Source organism: Coccidioides posadasii, chromosome 2, assembly GCF_018416015.2.
Source record: "Coccidioides posadasii str. Silveira chromosome 2, complete sequence".
NCBI classification, from domain to species: Eukaryota; Fungi; Ascomycota; class Eurotiomycetes; order Onygenales; family Onygenaceae; genus Coccidioides; species Coccidioides posadasii.
In genome coordinates, this window is record NC_089408.1 from 2,160,194 (window position 1) to 2,177,548 (window position 17,355).

Genomic DNA, 17,355 nt, shown 5'->3' on the forward strand with positions numbered 1-17,355 from the left:
ATATAGCGTACTCCGTATGTATGTTGCGTACATGGGGTCCTCTCTCTCTCAGGGGGGAGGGCCTTGTGGGTGATTTTCCGGCTGTGAAAGACAAACGCCCCCATGACGGCGGTCCAAGGTAGCGGCGACTGCCCACTTCTTCTACTACATGTGCCGTATGGAGAGAGTATACGGAGGAGTGGTGCGAATCTTACCGTACCAGCCCATAACATGCCACAGGTCTGCAGGAGTGGGAAATCTCTCACCACAGCCGCCCCCCCGGGGTCCTAGCCAATGGCAGCTCCAGAGCAGGCCAGCGTCCCCGCAGTCAACCGGACCAAGAACCCAGGGAGCTGTGGCGTCCACCTTCCCTTCCTGGCCGATGGTGGTAACGTCCAGCGCGAGTCGGCTGAGAGAGCGAGAGACTTTCCCCCCTCCTTCGCCGTGTCTTGGCCTGGAGTTCCGGTCTTGTCCCTGTCCGCCCGCCGTCCTGTTCTGTCCTGTCCTGTCCTGTCTTGGTACTTAACATACACGTACGGAGTGCCGCTGTTATCCCCCCCACAGATTATTCCCACGGGAAGCCTCGTTTCTAAGTTACCCTTTCGTGTCACGGTGGGACACCTTTTCAGCTTTCGCGTGTGTGTTTTCTGTAACCCGTTTTTTTTTTGTTTTTTTCCCCCAAAGAAGCCCTGCTTTCTTTGCTATAATTCCCTCCCCTCTCCCCAGAATTTTCCTTCGTGCCCAGAACTTCCTCCCTCGCCCAAGAAGTCCCAAGACTTTCCTCCCACGCTCCCTGTGCCCAGACATTGCCGAGAGTGCCAACCAGAGTTCCTCTCCGGACCCCTTTTTTTTCCCCCAAACTCCCGGGCTTGGTCACCCATCACGGAGGTGGTATTCGGTCACAGGCCACGGTATCCCTTCCTGTCGCTGTGAATCAGCTCATCGTCAACCATCCCCCCGCGGGCCTTGGCTGCGCTTCTTTTCCCTCCCCCATAACCCCCGGAACAGAAACTCAATCTTCTCGTCCTGTCGAGACGCTCGTCTTTTCTACTGTAGCCCCCGCATTCTAAAATATTTCTTGTTGTCGCAAAGCAGGAACGGCCTCAACGTCGACCGGGGGAAGACGATCAGACCGGGACTTTTGGGCGCTGTAAAAAATTCAAGATCAAGCCCCTCCCCTCCCAATCTGGCGTCTCGGCCAATCACGGTAGTTTTCCCAGATCGCACTCCGCGTAACGTTTGAGGAATCACCCTTTTCTCTCTCTCTCCCACTTCATTTTCATTTTCCTCTTTTCTTCCTTTTGTTTTTTTTTTTTTTTTTTTTTTTCTTTTCCCCTTCTTCCTCCTCTTCTTCCTCGCCTCACTCCTCTTTCAAATTCCTGCTTCTTACCTCTCTCCCATTCTAGTTTAAACGTTCAGCATCTCTTCCTTGTTTCACTGGTCTTGTTCAATCTTCCAGATCTTGTTGCAGTTGTTCAGAAGTTCTTGGAGACGGAGGTGACAAGAAATTTTCCTTGGCAAGCATGGCTTCCACGGAAAACCAAGACTCCTCCGCCGCCATGGCTCAACAGCAGCAGCAACAGCAGTCCGCTCAGCCGGCTCCTGCGACTCAGCAACAAGCCCAGCCTCCCGTTCAACCTCAACAGATCCAAGCACCACAACAACAACAGCAGCAGCAGCAGCAGCCGGTGCAGCAGCCTCCTCAGCAGCAACCTCAGCAGCAGCAACAGCCGCCGCCGCCACAACCTCCTCAGCAGCAGCAGCAGCAGGCTCCGCCTCAGCAACAGCAGACCGTCGCTCAGATCCAGTCCCCGCAGCAGCCTGTCCAGCAGTCCATCGCCTCTGCTCCCGCAACCGCACAGCAGGCCGCCGCTGTAGCCGCTGCTGCCTCTGCTGTCCCCGTCGCGACCGCGCAGGATGCAAACAACAATAACCCAAACCAGCAGCAGCCCGATCTGACCTGCCAGTGGACCGGTTGTCGCGAGATCTGTCCCACTCCCGAGGCTCTCTATGTATGTTTCCATCTCTCATCTTGCTCCCAAGCTTCTTCTTTGTTCTTTTCTTCTTTCTTCGCTTTCTCTTCTCTCCTTTCATATACCTTTGGTGTAGGATGTTGGTTTGATGTGACCCTCGATTAAATTCGTCTCTCTTATTTTATTTTATTTTATTTTTTTTTTTGGGTTGTCTTGGCGGTTCCCTCCCCGTAAATGGCACCCGCCTGTTTGGAAGCTCCTTTCGTTACTGGGAGATCATTCGACACCCTAACATCGTTCTGCACCAGGAACACGTCTGCGAACGCCATGTTGGGCGCAAGAGTACTAATAACCTTAACTTGACTTGCTCATGGGGCAATTGCCGCACCACAACGGTCAAGCGTGATCATATCACCTCTCACATCCGTGTCCATGTGCCGTTGAAGCCTCACAAGTGTGATTTCTGTGGCAAGGCATTTAAGCGTCCGCAGGATCTGAAGAAGCATGTCAAGACGCATGCAGACGACTCGGTTCTCGTCAGGTCCCCCGAGCCCGGTCCAGGCGCAAGACCTCCAAACGGAATGTTCGGTGTTGGTGTCGGTCCAGACGGTAAAAGTAAGTCTAAAACGCGCTTCCCCCGCCAAACCCTCTCCTCTTTCTCTTGTCCTCTTTTGGTTTTTGGTTTTCTTTTTCCTTTCTTTTTCCTTTCTTTTAAATATATCATTGAAGTGAAATAACCTTTTCCCTTTTTTCCGCAGCTAACCGGAACCTGTATATTCCAGCCGGGCACTATTTTGATGGCTCACTGGGTGCTGTTCCTGGCGCACCGTACGGGCACGGACCCCCGCAGTACTATCACCCACAGCACCCACAACATCCTCAGCACCCTCAACATCCGTCGAACCCGTCGTATGGTAACGTTTATTATGCCGTTGGGAGCGATGCCACTCACCAGGCGTCGTACGAATCAAAGAAGCGGGGATACGATGCGCTGAATGAGTTTTTCGGTGATTTGAAACGACGTCAGTTCGACCCCACTTCTTATGCGGCGGTTGGACAACGCCTGTTAAATCTGCACGGATTGCCTCTCCCCTTGGTCCACGCTGCTGCTGTGCCTGATTACCAGCCCATGCCTGCGATGGTCACTGTTGGTGGGCATGGAGGTTACCACTCCGGGCCAATCCCTGCACAGTCCTATCACCTGCCTCCGATGGGTAATCTTCGCACCAAGACTGACTTGATGAATATTGATCAGTTCCTGGAGCAAATGCAAACAACCGTCTATGAGAGCGATGAGAACGTCGCAGCCGCTGGTGTCGCTCAGCCGGGTGCGCATTACATCCACGGGGCTCTGAGTTATCGCACCACAAACTCTCCTCCCACGGCTCCGCAACTGCCATCCAGCCACGCCACGGCAACAGCAACAGCTACGTCTGCTCCGCCAGCCACGTCTTCAGCATCAGCCAGATCCCCTCATAGCGCAACCCCCGCGTTGACCCCCCCTTCCAGCGCTCAGTCGTACACGTCTGGTCGGTCACCGGTCTCCCTGTCGTCCAGCCACCACATCCCGCCGTCGTCGCACCAGGCGCACCCCCAGACTAGCTCAAGTATGTACCCGACGCTGCCCACCACCTCTGCACAAGAATCTGCACCAGCAGGATACCCTAGTGTTTCTAGCGTAGCCCCGCCGTCCACGCTGAGCAGCATCTTCGAGAATGACGACCGCCGCCGATACACGGGTGGTATGCTGCAGAGAGCGCGCATGGACTATCCCGAGCCGATGGACGTGTCGATGGACGGGAGCAGTGACCCAAACCCAAAGAATGCGTCTTGCACCACCACCACCGCCGCCGCAACAACAACAACAACCACCACCACTGGCGAAGATAAGATTTCGGACAACATGATCGATCCGTTCCTTCGACGTGGGTCGACGGACCGGCAGGCGTCGACGGCACATGGCGACACGGCCAGACGTCGCAGTGCCACCGGCAGTCCCGACACCCGAGGCGCGACGCCCAAAGCGTCCAGCAGCAGCCGCACCGCGGAGGAGATGTGGGTCGAGAACGTCCGTCTCCTCCAGAGACTCCGCGACTACGTCCACGAGCGACTGTACCATGGAGACTATGAAGAAGGAGTGGCAGTAGAGGGAGAAGGGGGAGGGAGCGGCCATCAGTCGGCGAGCTACGGGCACCAAGGGTTGTCGCACAGTGAGATGCAGGGCATGGAGGCGATCGCGGCGGCGGCGGTTGCGGACCGCGACGAGGAGATAAAGGACGAAGGAGGCGACGAGGTCAAGGCGGACAGTCTGTATCCGGTGCTAAAGATGGACGGTGAGGAGGACAAGATGAAGATGGACGAATCATGAGCGAACGTCTTGCATGTACCTCTTCTTCTTCTTCTTCTTTTTTTGATGGCTTGTTTTTTTGATTCCTGGGATTGCATGTGATTGACATTTGTTTTCTCCTCTCTTTGTGTGGGAGTCTAGAAAGGAAAGGGAAGGGAAGGGAGAGGATATGTGTTTTTTTTTTTTTTTGTCGCGTTCTATCGTGTTGTTCTGATGACTGCCAAGCTGGTTGTTTACCCCCCCCCCCTTTTTTTTTTCCCCAAATTCTTCCATTTCCCTTGTTTATGCCCTGTTTATGGATTCCCTTTTCCCTGCGTTGGGTTGTTCTATTGTTCATATTGATGCGTGTGCCTACTGCCGGATTTCTGGCTTGAACTTTTTCTTCTTCTACGAACTGCCTCCTCGTGTGATCAACCGCTTTTCATACTGCTCTAGCAATACAAATGATGTACGAGTTGACCGTGGGCCTCTGTACCAATCTTCGACCAGAATGACCACACCGTTCCTCGCAGCCCACAGGACCTTGTAGAGATACATACATACATACATACATACATACCCTTTAAGATAGCCATCCACCTCGGCCTGCCATCTCGATCTGTATACAATCCTCGCGATGATATCAAAGAGTCTCTCCGCAAGCTGCTTGCTCTACGGGAGTATGGCGTATTGAAACATTACCCAAATTAACGCCCGCTGATTGGCCCCCGCCACGCACAGCCCCCACTCTTTGCCGGTATAGGCCTAGCGCGTGGCGCCCGTGCCGTCACTCTTTTTTCCAGTTTTTCGCCTGGAATTTGGTCGCTGCGGCGGCTTTTTTATTTTATTTTATTTTTAATTTTTAATTTTTATTCCCTTTTTTTTTTTCTTTTATTTTTCCTCCCCACGCTGTCGAGAGTTTGCTCGGGCAGTTCGGCGCCAGTTCCATGGCTCGAGCAGAAACAGTGTGGTTCGAACAGGGAGGATTCGAATTGCCTGGGATATTTCTGGCGTAGTCACGGAGGAGCCCCGGACGAGTCACGGAGGAGTCGCGGCGTCCGGGAAGCCTGGACGAACTCTCAAGGGAGACTTTCTCTCTATGTGTGTGTGTGAGTAATAATAATTGTGTGAAGGACGACTGGAGTCGACGCGAACCTGAGCGCATCGTGAGATCACCCCAAAACAACAGACAACCGTTTTGCTGTCTCTTCCGCTCTGGCATCTGTTGTCGTCTATCAATTCTATGGTTTAGTTTAATTTTTTTTTTTTTTTTTTTCGTTTTTTAATTCTCTGATCTAATTCATTTACTTATTCTCTTTTTTTTAACAAAAATAATTAGCCTCAGACTTGTCGACGAATTCGGATTGCCAGCTTATACGGTGTCTCTCACTCTTCGTCTCGCTCTTCGTCTCGCTCTTCGTCTCGCTCTCTCGTGTGCGCGCGCGTGTCGCAGTCCACTTCGACGAGACCAGAGCTGCTCCAACTCCACCGCAGCATCCAACATCATCATCATCATCATCATCATCATCCCCGTCCGTGCCCATCCAACCACCACCAATACTGCCCCGACTGCTGGGCGGATCTCTCCCACCCCCAAAAATAAACACACTGCCTTTTTATCCTATCTCTCTCTCTCTCTCTCTTTTCTTTTCCTCTTCTGTTCACCGTCCAACAGGAGAAGAGGGAATTTTTTTTTAAAAAAAAAAAGAAAGAAAAAAGAAAGAAATAAAAATTAAAACAATAATAAACTTGGCACCACTGTAAAGTTTTTTCGCAATCGAAAGGAAATTCCAGAGAAAAAGAGTTTTTTTATCTTTCCTGACCCGATTCAAACCTGGTGGCAAGCCGGCGACCAAAACATCGACTACAATTTACTATTTTTTTTTTAATTCTTCTTTAATTCTTCCTCTTCCTCCATCTCCCACACCTTTCACGGCCCCTCTGCCGCGTCGAAACTGTTCGCCCCGATCCCACGCGCGCCGGTCCGGAAGTCCGCCTTGATCCCATATTGTCCGTCTGCTCCATCTATCTTAGTTCGACCTCTACACCCCCCCGGTCTTGGTCTCAGTGGCAGAAACATAGGACCTTGCAACAAAAACCTTCCTCGCCAGTCTTTCTCACATCCCGTCCCACTCCTTCGCGCCGCCCGCATCCGTCCTTTCATCCATCCATCCGTCCGCCCATTCCGTCTCTCTCATCAGTCCATCTCCCCCTTGGAGAGCTGCGCCGAGAACAATCACCGCGAAGCGGTCGCCAAGTTGATTCACAGCAGACAACACAAAACACAAAACATATACAGACACACACACACACACGCGCGCCTACACACACATAGACACGCAAAAGGGAAAACTGGAAAATGCCCCCTTCCACCAAACGGCGCAATCGGCGCAAAGATGTCCTGCCTGAGCTGCCGGACACTGATGCATTGGACTCTTCGCCCACCCGACGCTCCGTGAAGAAGAGAAAGGTAATGCTCCTCTGGACACGCGAACAGTCAACCCATCGCCTTTTTTTTTTTTTTTTTTTTTTTTTTTTTTTTGTTTTCGTTTTTCTCGAGCAGATCTTGTGCTGACACTGTGCCTGCTTTTTTGTTTTCTGTTCTCTCTAGGTTGAACCAAAGCCTGAACCACATCACGAACAGACACCAGACCCCATCTCCGGCGACGAGAATGAAGACTCCTCCCATGAGAACGAAATCTCAAGAAACCAGGATCTGGTGGACTCTGTGATCTCCATCCTCGGCGTCGCGAGAGAGCCCGTCGCCGTCATGGACGCGCACTCCAACGCCAGAACCCGACAGGAGAACCAGGAGAGCGTCAAGGCCTACGCCAAGATCGCCGGACGCGACTGGACCTACTACGTCAAGAGCCTACACGTCACCATCGGACGCCCGCCGGACCGCGAGCAGAAGCTCGACGCGCAGTCCAGCCCCGTCGCCGTCGCCGCCCAGTCGCTGCCGGAGGTCCATATCGACCTGGGTCCCAACAAGGTTGTCTCGAGGCTACACGCAGAGATATACTACGACGGCACCGAGGAACCCCCGTGCTGGCGTATCCGCGTCAACGGCCGGAACGGAGCGCGCTTGAACAACGGTGTTTTGAAGCGAGGCACCAGCGCGCCGCTCAAGTGCGGCGATGTCATCGAGATCGCGAACACGCAGATGATGTTCGTCACCCCCGGCGACAAGGCCGTCATCCACCCGATCTACATGAGCAAGCTGCACGGTCTGCAGCCCGTCGAGGAGCCCGGCGCCTGGGAACCCGTCTCGCACGCCCATCCGGAACCCGCGGCCTCCGCCCGACCCGTCCCCTTCGCAGCCCACGGCCAGCAGAAGGCAAACGGCAGAAACGGAGTCTCCAAGGCGCAGCCCGTCGCGGCCGTGACGCCGTCCAAGCGTCAGGCCACCCCGGCGACCACGAGACCGAGATCTAGAGACGTCGATGCTACGGTTAAGCCTTCACCGTTGTACAATCGCGGCATGATGATGGAGAGCACCGAGGAGATCGATTACAGCAGTGATTCGGCTAAGGATCTGAAGCCGCCGTACAGCTATGCTAACCTCATCGGCCAGGCGATCTTCTCTACAGAGGAGGAGAAGATGTCGCTGAGTAATATTTATAAGTACATTATGGAAAAGTATGCTTTTTATAGGCATACGAATTCGGGATGGCAGGTATGTTGTACAATATAAAGATATATATATATATATATATATATATCTATATATATATTTTTCCTTTGGTATTATACGATTGCTTGAACCTCCATATTGACAGATCGTGTAGAATTCGATTCGTCATAATCTGTCTTTGAATAAGGCATTCCAGAAAGTTCCCCGTCGCACGGATGAACCGGGAAAGGGGATGAAGTGGCAGATTGTTCCGGAATATCGCGAAGAGTACTGGAAGAAGGCTCACAAGGGAATGCAGTCGTCAGCCCCATCTTCCCCGATTGGAAAGGATAGTCCAAGTTTCCAGAAAGCCAACGGCCAAGGTAGCTTTGAAAAGCGGATGGAAAACCCCCAATCCACCACGAAGCCTCGACAGACAGGCTCCCCCGCGTATCACACCTTCTCCGTCGCCCCAGTTGAGGCGTACACTCCCGATCGCGGCTCCAGAGCCGGCCGCAGCCTTGACGCCCACAACCCTGCCGAGACCCCCATGCCGTCCCGTCCGCGCAACGGCGAGGGATCCCGCGCATACGGGCTCTCCGACAACGTCGCCGGATCCCCTCCAGCCCTGTCGTCATCGTACTACGACGACGCAGCCTCGTCCATGATAACCCCAGCACCACTCCGCCAACAGCCTCGCCTCGCACCGCCAAGCACCGCCCAGATCCCGTCCAAGTTCATGCCCATGAGCTCCCCCGCGCAGTTCTGGAAGTTCGCGGATATCGGCAGCACCCCGGCGAAACCGAACGATATCAGCCCGTTGAAAGCCGCTGGAGGCGGAGGCGGAGGCGATGTGGGTCGTTGGGACGGTGGGAATGCGATTCCGAGCAGTAGTCCACCGCCACCTAATCTTGGCAGCCCGAGTAAGGTTGGTGGTGGACCTTCGAGGACTCGTGGGAGGATTATCACTCCTGGAACGAGTGGGAAGGAGAAGCGGAGGTGGGAGGATGACGATGATGAGGACGGGAATGAAGCGGAAGGGTTTGATCTTGCGAGGTATGTTGGATGATTAGAAATTTGCGGTTTCTTTTCTTTTCTTTTCTTTCTTTTCTTTTCTTTCTTTTCTTTTCTTTCTTTTCTTTTCTTTCTTCTCTTTTTTTTTTTTTTTTTTTTTTTTTTTTTTGGCCTGGACGCGCTCTACATTGTTCATGGTTTATGGTTCTAACGGGATGCTTAGGGGCTTCCAACCCATCGGGTCTTATCATCGCCAGTTAAACAATGCGGCCAGAGCGAGTGCCAGTGCATCGACTTCTTAAAAGAAGGGGGCGGGTTTTTCGCTTTTGCTTTTGGGCTTTGGACAAATCCAGGCCTAAAGTTAAGCTACGAATCGCCGTCACCACCGCCCCTCTGCCGTTTTTCGAATTTTTTTTTTTCTTCTTGTTTGGAGGATTACTCTTGCTTTCGCCGATATGATACGATTATTCCACCCACTATTTCGCCAAATTTCTTAACAGCTTTGCTTGATTCGACGATGGCACGCATATTGCTCTGACCACGTTCCCCCCTTCGACCAGAATCTAGACTGCTTTTTTCTTTCCATTTTTCTTTTCCGTTTTCTTCCTGGCAAAACCTCTGGGAAAATGGGAGAGAAATTTACTTTACTTTTCTGTATTTGCCTCATTTTCTTTTCTTTCTTTTTCTTCCCTTCTTGCTGTTATTTCGTCTTATTTTTTACATTACTACTCTTTTTAATGCCTTATTTATCCTTCTTACTTTCTTCGATTCTGTCTTCCCCCCGACTCTTTTCTTTTTTCCTCCCGAAAAGCCTCGCGAGGTCCCCCGTCGGCTCGTATGATATGTTTATCATGCCTTGAATCTCGATGTATGCGCTGGTTTTCCTTAATGGGGACGCTGCCCAGAAAAATAAAAATAAAAAAAAAAAAAATGAAAAAAAAAAAAGGGAAAAGGAAAAACAAATGAAAAAAAGGTAGAAGAAGAGCGAGTGAAAGAGTAAAGAAAAGAGAAAGAGAAGGGGGAAATTTTACGATTCCAAGGAAGATACTAACGGATCGGCTACCCCTCTATGTTTTACTGCTTCGCAATTTTTATTTTTTACTTTTTTTTTTTCTCTCTTTCGATGTCTGTTATGTATGCCATGCTATGTATGTATGTATGTATGTATGTATCACTGCGATGAGGGACGAAAGGCGTTTTTTTCTCTTTCCATTGGGAACAGAAGGGGGGAGGCTAGGAGTTTTTCCTTTTTTCTTTTTTTTTTTTTTTTTTTTACATTCTTTTTTTCTATTGCTTGTCTGTTCTGTTCTATGTGAAGAAAAGAGGAGAAATCTATCTATGACTTCGGCGTTTTCTTCTTCTTTTTTTTCTTTCTATTCAAGGCAAAGGAATGGGAGAACGGTACATTTGATTGATATGTCGTCAATTAACAGTTAGATAGAAAGTATAATTACTGAAAAGTTAACGGGTATCTGCGACTGGTAAGAGGCGAGAGGGATATCTTGCATCGCATTGCGCAATCTACCTATCAAGTGTCTATCAAAGGGGAATCTGTTTTATGGCTAACTTCCGCCCCCACCACCCCAAGTATTAACCAATGTGTAGGATTTCATGCTCTCAATCTCACCAAAACACTCCAGCAAACAAACCCACACTTGAAGTCAGTTTCCATTTCTCACACACATAGCCCCTTAGGAAGGCCGCCATCGATATCCTCTTCGCCAAAGACCCACCCGCCCTTAAACCCCAGCTTCTCATTCCAACCCTCAAACTCCTCACGGACCCTATCTCGAGCCTTCTCCATACCGGCCTCGACGCGCCCCTCGAACACCGCTCTCCAGGTACCTCCATGTTCACACGAGCCCCGCTTATCGCACTCGCGCACCGCCTGACCTCCAGCAGCGATGGCGGCGGCGGCAGCATCTGAATCCCACTCGCCTGAATCCTCCTCGTCCTCGGAGTAAAATTCATCCTGCTCGAGGCGAGACTTGACCGCGATGCCGATCAGCGCCTGCATGGTATAATGCGCATCGTTGCCCGCGTTGTGCAGGTTCCAGGCCATGATGTCGAGGTCCTGGAGGACTTTGCCCAGGGCCCTTGGCTGCATGTCGCGCTTGAGAATGCGGAAGAGGAGGCCCGTGTCGAGGCTGTCGAGGAAGAGTGGCTTGTCGTTGGCGGGAGACCGGTCGACAGGGGTCGATCCTTCGGCGTTGGCGCTGCTGCCTGGCTTGAAGATGGTGCATCCGAGCTTGCGCATGTAGCCTATGTCGGAGGCAATGTCGTGCCCGACGAAAATGACGTTGCGCCGGACTGCGGCGGAGACTAAAGTGAAACGACTATCGGAGGGGCCAGCAGGTGTATCTGCGTAATTGGTAGGCAGTGGCACTCCGCCGTCTTCGTCGTCCTAGAGAGGTCGTTAGTGGGTTGATAGAGAAGAGAGAGAAGGGTGGGCAGGGACTCCAGCATACGTCACTCATTTCGACGCTCGTGATAAATTTTTGAGGATCAAAACCTCCAGCTTGTGCTCCATGAAAGGGGACATTCTTGAGGTATGGAGGCCGGAAGCACGATTCCAGAACTGCGGCTGCGTTCTTGATCGAGATCCATTCACTGTCTCCAAACTCGAATTGATCAGGACACCCAATGACGAAGTTTTGGTTCCTAACATGGCGGTATTCGGATATGCGGAAATGACGAGTTTTGATCTTCTTCATCCAGTTGCAGCCTCCCTTGCCGGGTGGAAGCCTGATCAGATCCAAAGTATCCAAACTTGAGACGCCGATTTCAATGATCTGACTGTGTGCGACTTCATTCGACTCGATGTCAACGCTTATGAAGATCGGTTCGTCCGCAAATGGGAAGGGCGCTTCTTCGTTGACGTTCAACAGTGCCATCATTTTCATGGCTGCGAAGGTGGCGGCATTGATGGCCCTGCCCTCTTCTTCCAAAGATACCGGATCGTTGCTATCCTGTTCGCTCAAACGAGGAATACGCCCCCGCAAGCCCAGGTAGCACTGCAAACGTTTGAGTGCACGGTACCCAATCTGGAGCTTGAGAGCCTGGTCACGCTGTTTCTTGAGTTTACTCGCCTTGGGCTTGCGGCGCAGAGCTCTAAAGGCAGCTTCCATTTTAATTTGGAAAGCAGCAGAAGAACGATCGCCTGCGTCTAGCGACGCCTTTGTGTCCTCACGACGGCTGCGTCGAGGAGGGATATCTCTTTCCAATTTCTCCTTGAGCTCCAGGCTGGTAGATCTTCCAAGAAATTGCGGAAGCGGAGTGCCGTCATTCTCAAAGGGAAGCGAGACACCCATGTCGACCTGTGCAGGAATAGATGCTCCACAATGGAACTTCTTGTTGATCTCGTCGATGAGCTGCTGAGCCTGGATCTGAGGAATAAGGAGAAGGGGATTTGGAGAGATCGAGCGTGGAGGAAAAACATAAAACCTATGAAGAGGTCTGTGTTAGTGGACTACATCCATGCGGACTCTGTGGTGTCGCTGCTCGCGAAATAGGCGTATCCTAAAACCACTGGCAAGCCGGAAAATGGAAAATAGAGGGTAAGCAGAGTGATGGAGGGAATACGTACAAATCCCATTCCCGGTCCCAGAACTTGCCGTCATCGAAAACGGCCTTAGCGACCTTGTCTGCGATATCGCCCTTGAGATACTTATATGGAAAGCGGCTGATGACCACAGCCGGGCAATAATAGCGCGGTTCTGCGATATCTTGCCGCGACGCTGCCTCTGGGTTCTCAGTTCGACCATTCTCGAAAGTCGCCTCGACACGCTTTGCAGCACGTTCTTTTCCTTTGTTTTTATCTTTGGCTGAAGCCGCCAAAGCTGCCAGGTATTCATCTTCGAACTCTGAATCTGAGTCGCTTTCTTGATCGGTGACACCGCGCATGGCTGGCTCGGACCTGATAGGCAGAGCAGGGGCGGGTGTTGTATTATTTGAAGCGGCCTCACAAGCAAGTTCAGGGGGTTCTTCGTCGGTATTTAAGCCAACATCAGTGTTGAGGAGGGGTGCATCTGCTCCCATAAAGAGCATTCGAAGCCGATCTGAGAGGCCCATGGGTAGGGGCTGAGATCACAGGGCACCAGATGGTATATGTGATGTAGAGAAAGGGTTCCAAAGTTGGTGATTAAAGGTGACAGGAAGAAAAGATAGTAACAAATTTAGGTCAGAGATTGACTAAGAATGCAATCTTTTATAACATTGAGAATTGTTTTGAATGATCGCCATGGCGATGAGATACTGTGAGCATTGTCTCTTGTTCGTAAAAGTGAGCGTCCGGATTGTTCTACGGAGCAGAAGTAGTATATACATGGCATTGTCACGACAGAACTAAGAAAGCACAGGACAGTTCCCTAGCTGACAAGGCCGGCTAGATCAAAGAGCACAGAGAGAGGGTTGTCTTCCGCCAGACACGGCCTTCCACCGGCTGGCCAGTCCAAACAGACGTACCCAGCAACCAAAGGCACCTGATGCCGGAGTCGAACCGTTCCAAGTGGGCTTTTTTGTTCATCCCGCTAATGCCAAGGAAAAGCAAACTGTGCAAAAAAAGGGGACTGATTAATAGTCACCTAGCAGATTACCTAATCAGACAATGGATGATTGATTATCCGACCGACCAATCAGCACCCGGAGTTTCTTCTCTTAGTAGCAACCTTTTCGCTCGCCCTTCTGCCCAGCCGACGACACGCCTCTCCACGGGGACGACATGATCTCAGGTTGCTCCAGCTCCTCTTTCTGCGGTCCTGGATCGCTCATTGCTGGTTACATATCTTTCTTGTTTTGTGAGGGGCCAGAGATTGGCCTCTATCGCGCTGGATAATGGTCGACAAGCGACACATTGCTGTGCCTGATCTCCGGCCTTGAGCTAGCTACTCCCTCCCGTTCTCTCCCTACTCGTCTGTAGCTTGAGCTAGAATGTCGGGCGGGTTGGGACCACCACATGGACCGGGCGAGCTCTTCCTAGAGGGCCCCTCGGACCCCGACGCACAAGCCACCGTCACCGATTTCATCGACTACACCGAGTACCTTCCCTCTGACCTAGTCCGCTCCTTGACCCTAGTTCGCGACCTGGACAAAAAGTACCTGGACGCGGCCAACGCCGTTCACAAGCTTACCAAGACCTATGGACAACTACCTCACTTACCCCAAGAAACGCGCCCGGAGCCGCATGCGTTGCGCATCCAGATTTCAGAACAGCTGAAACGAGCGATCAATGCGCGCGAGGCCTCCTTCGCGGAGGCATCTCGCCTTTACGATGTCGTGGACCGCCATTTCAACCGTTTAGCGAGCATCAAATCGAAACTCGTTGCACTCTCAATTACCACCGCACGCGAGCTCGCCATTGACCTTCCCGAAACCAAAGATGGCGCAGCCGGGGCTAAAGTCGAGAAAACAGAGCCACCTACGCGTATCACACTCCGCCTTGACAGTGCTAGGCAAAAGTCACGCGCTGCTCAGAGAGGAGCGAGGGGTGGTCGTGCTACGGCGTTTGATCCCAGTCAAGTGGCACCCAGCGTGGAAGGATCTGATGCTGACGCTGCTATTGGGCTAGGCGTGGAGGAGGGGCAGAAAAAGGGGGCCAAGCAAAAGAAGGGCAGAAGGAACCCCAGAACGTTGCAAGGTGCAGAGGGTGAACATATCACAGCGGAACGCTCTACGAGTAGAGCCCTTGCAGCACTATCAGCTCCTCCTCCAGATGCAAAAATAGGCAGCGAGTTTCTTCCATGGTTGCGCTTAACAGATTGGGAAATGGCCTGTCTTCGCAAAAAGATGAAGAAAAACAACTTCTGGCAGCCGAGTGAGGTCATGATCCATCGTGAGCTCTCAGAACTGGGCCGCGGATGGGATAATTATCGAGCAGCAAGGGAGAAGGCTGAATCAACAGGCACCGAGCTCATCGACTGTGACGATGTCATGAACAACTACGTTCAAGGAAAACTTACCCGCAAAAGCGACGTGCACGGCAACATGGGAACCACCGGGGTGGAAGAAACCAAGCTGATCAATCGAGGTATGAAAATGAACGAGGCGAAGAAGCTGAAGCGGGAGACCCAAGCACGAGAGCAAGCAGCACAGGCGGCAGCGGAAGCGGAATTGGCAGCAAAGCGACTCGGTGATATCGGGTCAACGATTAAAACCCTATTCTCTAGCTCTGCCGATCACACTCTCGTGGATAACGTTCACACTGGATTTTCAGGAGATTCGTCCATTGCTAACGGTATCGTAGCTAAACCTAGGACAAAACCAAAAACTACCTCCAAGAAGAGGAAATTCGAGGAGACAGCAGCTCTTGATGCTCAGGAGGAGGACGTGGAGCCCTTGACTTCCGAGGCTGTCTCCGGAACAACTAATGTTAAAAAGCTTAGGCTCACCAAACCTGCCCTTATTTCTAATGAAAGCTCTATTGCTGAAACTACAACGGCAAAGCTCTCACTTTCTCTAGGACCGTCAGGTTCAGCGAAGGGAACCCCGGGCCCGTCCTCTGCTGAGCCTGAACGCCCAGTCACCCGAAGCGGGCGTGGACCATCAGCCTCATCCAAAGCCCAGCCAGTCTCCACCCCACCAACTGGCCTAAAATCCACCCGTCACCGGTCTGCGACGGCGGGATCAACCGAAGCTGGGGGCCGTGAGGCGCTCCACCGCAAGAGCATGACACCGGGAAAAGCAGCAGCTACCGATGCGGGGGCCATCGCACCAACTGTAGCACTGGGCACCACCGCAGCAAGTCGACGGAGTAAACGTCCTGCACCCGGGCCCGTCACGGCTGGCCAAGACGGAGGATCAGCGGTTAGCGTTGGTCGACGCAAGGTGAAGCCGGCCAAGAAGAAGAAAGATCAAAACCCCAAAGACGCACAACTACCGGATGGTTATCGAATCGACGAAGACGGAGTGGTTGAAGAGATCGATCCGAACGAACCGAGATACTGCATCTGCGGAGACGTTAGTTTTGGGACCATGATTTGCTGTGAGGATAATGATGTGAGTTTTCTGGTTTGATGCTCTCTGCCTGTTGACGAACATTGATTGTGTAGACACTAGTGCTAACACGGCGATCCAGTGTGACAGAGAATGGTTCCATCTGGAATGTGTCGGGCTGACAGAGGTGCCAAGTCGTACTGCAAAGTGGTACTGCCCAGACTGCAGGAAGAAACTCGGCAAAGCAGCTGCCGATGGGATTGTTCGATCAGGTGGCAGGCGTTGATATGTTTCACGTTCTTTTGATGAAATCATGCTGCATCATGGGTGTCGGCGCGGAACTGGCTGGGAATACATACGCGTCACGGGACGGAATCAGGCACCCAGCTTTGCTTTTTTTTTTTTTTTTTTTTTTTTTTTTAATGTTTCCGATGCGTTTTAGCAGGGAATGGGCATACTTTCACGTCGAATCTCCTTTTTCTTTTTTCAGATAGCCTCTTTTTGCTCCTTTTTCCGCATGTTTTGTATGCGTCTTTTCACGTTGCATTTGCATCATGGGCACGCAACTTGTCAGGGATGAAGGTGGAGTCTCGGCGCTTGGTTTGCTCCACGTCTGAACGCGCTTTCTAGAACGTCGCTGGGAAGGCTGGTGTCCGCGGGTGTCCGGGGGTGTCTGGCAGGCGAGTCTATTATTCACGGTTCCAAAAGAAACGGGAGAGTTTGCGCGGAGAGGAATGACGTTCTATCTCGGCTCCTTTGGCTTTCATGGATGATGAATAATGACGTAGCTTCGAGTTCCACGTCGCGAAAAGGCCGCAGATAAATCCGTATAAAGCCATCGCCTCCCACCCCCTCGAAGCACTTTCTAAACTCTTCATAAGCAAGTCCTCAAATCTCATAATACCAGCGATTGTGACACATTATCTTCTTTGCAAAACAAAGTCTCCAAATACCTTCAACACAAAATGGGTTGCGGATGTGGAACAGGCTCTTGTAGCTGCAACGGCCCTCAGAACTGCAGTTGTCCTAGCGACACCTGCCACTGCACTACCTGTGGCGTATGTTCTTCTTCCCCCGGTCCTTTGGAGGGTGCCTCTTTGCAGACTAAAGGAAAGGCTAACCATTCTGTGTTTACAGAAGTAAATCCTTCGTCCAGTGATGACAAGTGTTTCCGGCAGAGCGTGCGAAAGGACGCCCCCCAACTCTTCCGAAGTTGGGCAAGCAATAGAAGTCCAACATCCTCAACTTAATACGTCAACCAACAAGGTACCGTCGTAAAAGTCTCTTCGAACGAGATGGCATCTTTCGAGGGTGGAGGAATGCTCACTTGGGAGATTGACCTGGTAGGAATCACATTGTACTTGAAAATGGCTTCTTTTCGTTCATTATGGCTCTGAGACTTAGCTCGAGAAGTCTGTCATTTGTATCTATCTGTCGGAAGCAGTTCATTCTTATCTCTACAGAATGGATCGAATGTTGGACAGTATCTTCTTCTCCCTGTATTGTACTGTTCCCTCGCT

At 51.7% G+C, this 17,355-nt stretch overlaps 4 protein-coding genes across 5 annotated transcripts; 3 read left to right on the forward strand and 1 right to left on the reverse strand.

The window, feature by feature from the left end:
* Window positions 1–1,502: 1,502 nt before the first annotated feature.
* On the forward strand, window positions 1,503–4,771 carry D8B26_003235 (uncharacterized protein; the record flags this gene model as incomplete). The annotated part of the gene is made up of 3 exons (XM_066124079.1): window positions 1,503–1,991; window positions 2,261–2,567; window positions 2,711–4,771. 3 exons carry the CDS (start codon window positions 1,503–1,505, stop codon window positions 4,318–4,320), a joined length of 2,406 nt encoding a protein of 801 aa, XP_065980154.1. The 3' UTR covers window positions 4,321–4,771.
* A 1,866-nt stretch (window positions 4,772–6,637) lies between these two features.
* FKH2 (transcription factor) lies at window positions 6,638–9,299 on the forward strand (the record flags this gene model as incomplete). The annotated part of the gene is made up of 4 exons (XM_003068490.2): window positions 6,638–6,748; window positions 6,890–7,954; window positions 8,067–8,947; window positions 9,129–9,299. The coding sequence occupies 4 exons, from the start codon at window positions 6,638–6,640 to the stop codon at window positions 9,205–9,207; spliced, it is 2,136 nt and encodes a 711-aa protein (XP_003068536.1). The 3' UTR covers window positions 9,208–9,299.
* Window positions 9,300–10,392: 1,093 nt separating this feature from the next.
* On the reverse strand, window positions 10,393–13,091 carry D8B26_003237 (uncharacterized protein). The gene is made up of 3 exons (XM_003068489.2): window positions 12,492–13,091; window positions 11,374–12,349; window positions 10,393–11,309 (listed from the first exon to the last, which is right to left on the reverse strand). Exons 1-3 carry the CDS (start codon window positions 12,974–12,976, stop codon window positions 10,581–10,583), a joined length of 2,190 nt encoding a protein of 729 aa, XP_003068535.2. The 5' UTR covers window positions 12,977–13,091; the 3' UTR covers window positions 10,393–10,580.
* Window positions 13,092–13,615: 524 nt separating this feature from the next.
* Window positions 13,616–17,325, forward strand: D8B26_008416 (uncharacterized protein). 2 transcript variants are annotated; one of them, XM_066125863.1, is made up of 4 exons: window positions 13,616–14,930; window positions 15,147–15,898; window positions 15,978–16,893; window positions 16,973–17,325. In XM_066125863.1, exons 1-3 carry the CDS (start codon window positions 13,835–13,837, stop codon window positions 16,119–16,121), a joined length of 1,992 nt encoding a protein of 663 aa, XP_065980155.1. In that variant the 5' UTR covers window positions 13,616–13,834; the 3' UTR covers window positions 16,122–16,893; window positions 16,973–17,325. The 2 variants fall into 2 exon arrangements, with proteins under 2 accessions (XP_065980155.1, XP_003068534.2); XM_003068488.2 differs by having other exon boundaries at window positions 13,616–15,898.
* The last annotated feature ends 30 nt before the right edge of the window (window positions 17,326–17,355 follow it).

Bases quoted from the DNA above. Each gene is read 5' to 3' on its own strand.
- D8B26_003237 (XM_003068489.2), bottom strand. From the start codon at position 12,976: ATGGGCCTCTCAGATCGGCTTCGAATGCTCTTTATGGGAGCAGATGCA. The intron at 12,350-12,491 runs GTACGTATTCCC...ACCTCTTCATAG, and splicing joins TGGGACCGGGAATGGGATTT to GTTTTATGTTTTTCCTCCAC. The intron at 11,310-11,373 runs GTATGCTGGAGT...CGACCTCTCTAG, and splicing joins CGAGCGTCGAAATGAGTGAC to GACGACGAAGACGGCGGAGT.
- D8B26_008416 (XM_003068488.2), top strand. From the start codon at position 13,835: ATGTCGGGCGGGTTGGGACCACCACATGGACCGGGCGAGCTCTTCCTA. The intron at 15,899-15,977 runs GTGAGTTTTCTG...ACGGCGATCCAG, and splicing joins TTTGCTGTGAGGATAATGAT to TGTGACAGAGAATGGTTCCA.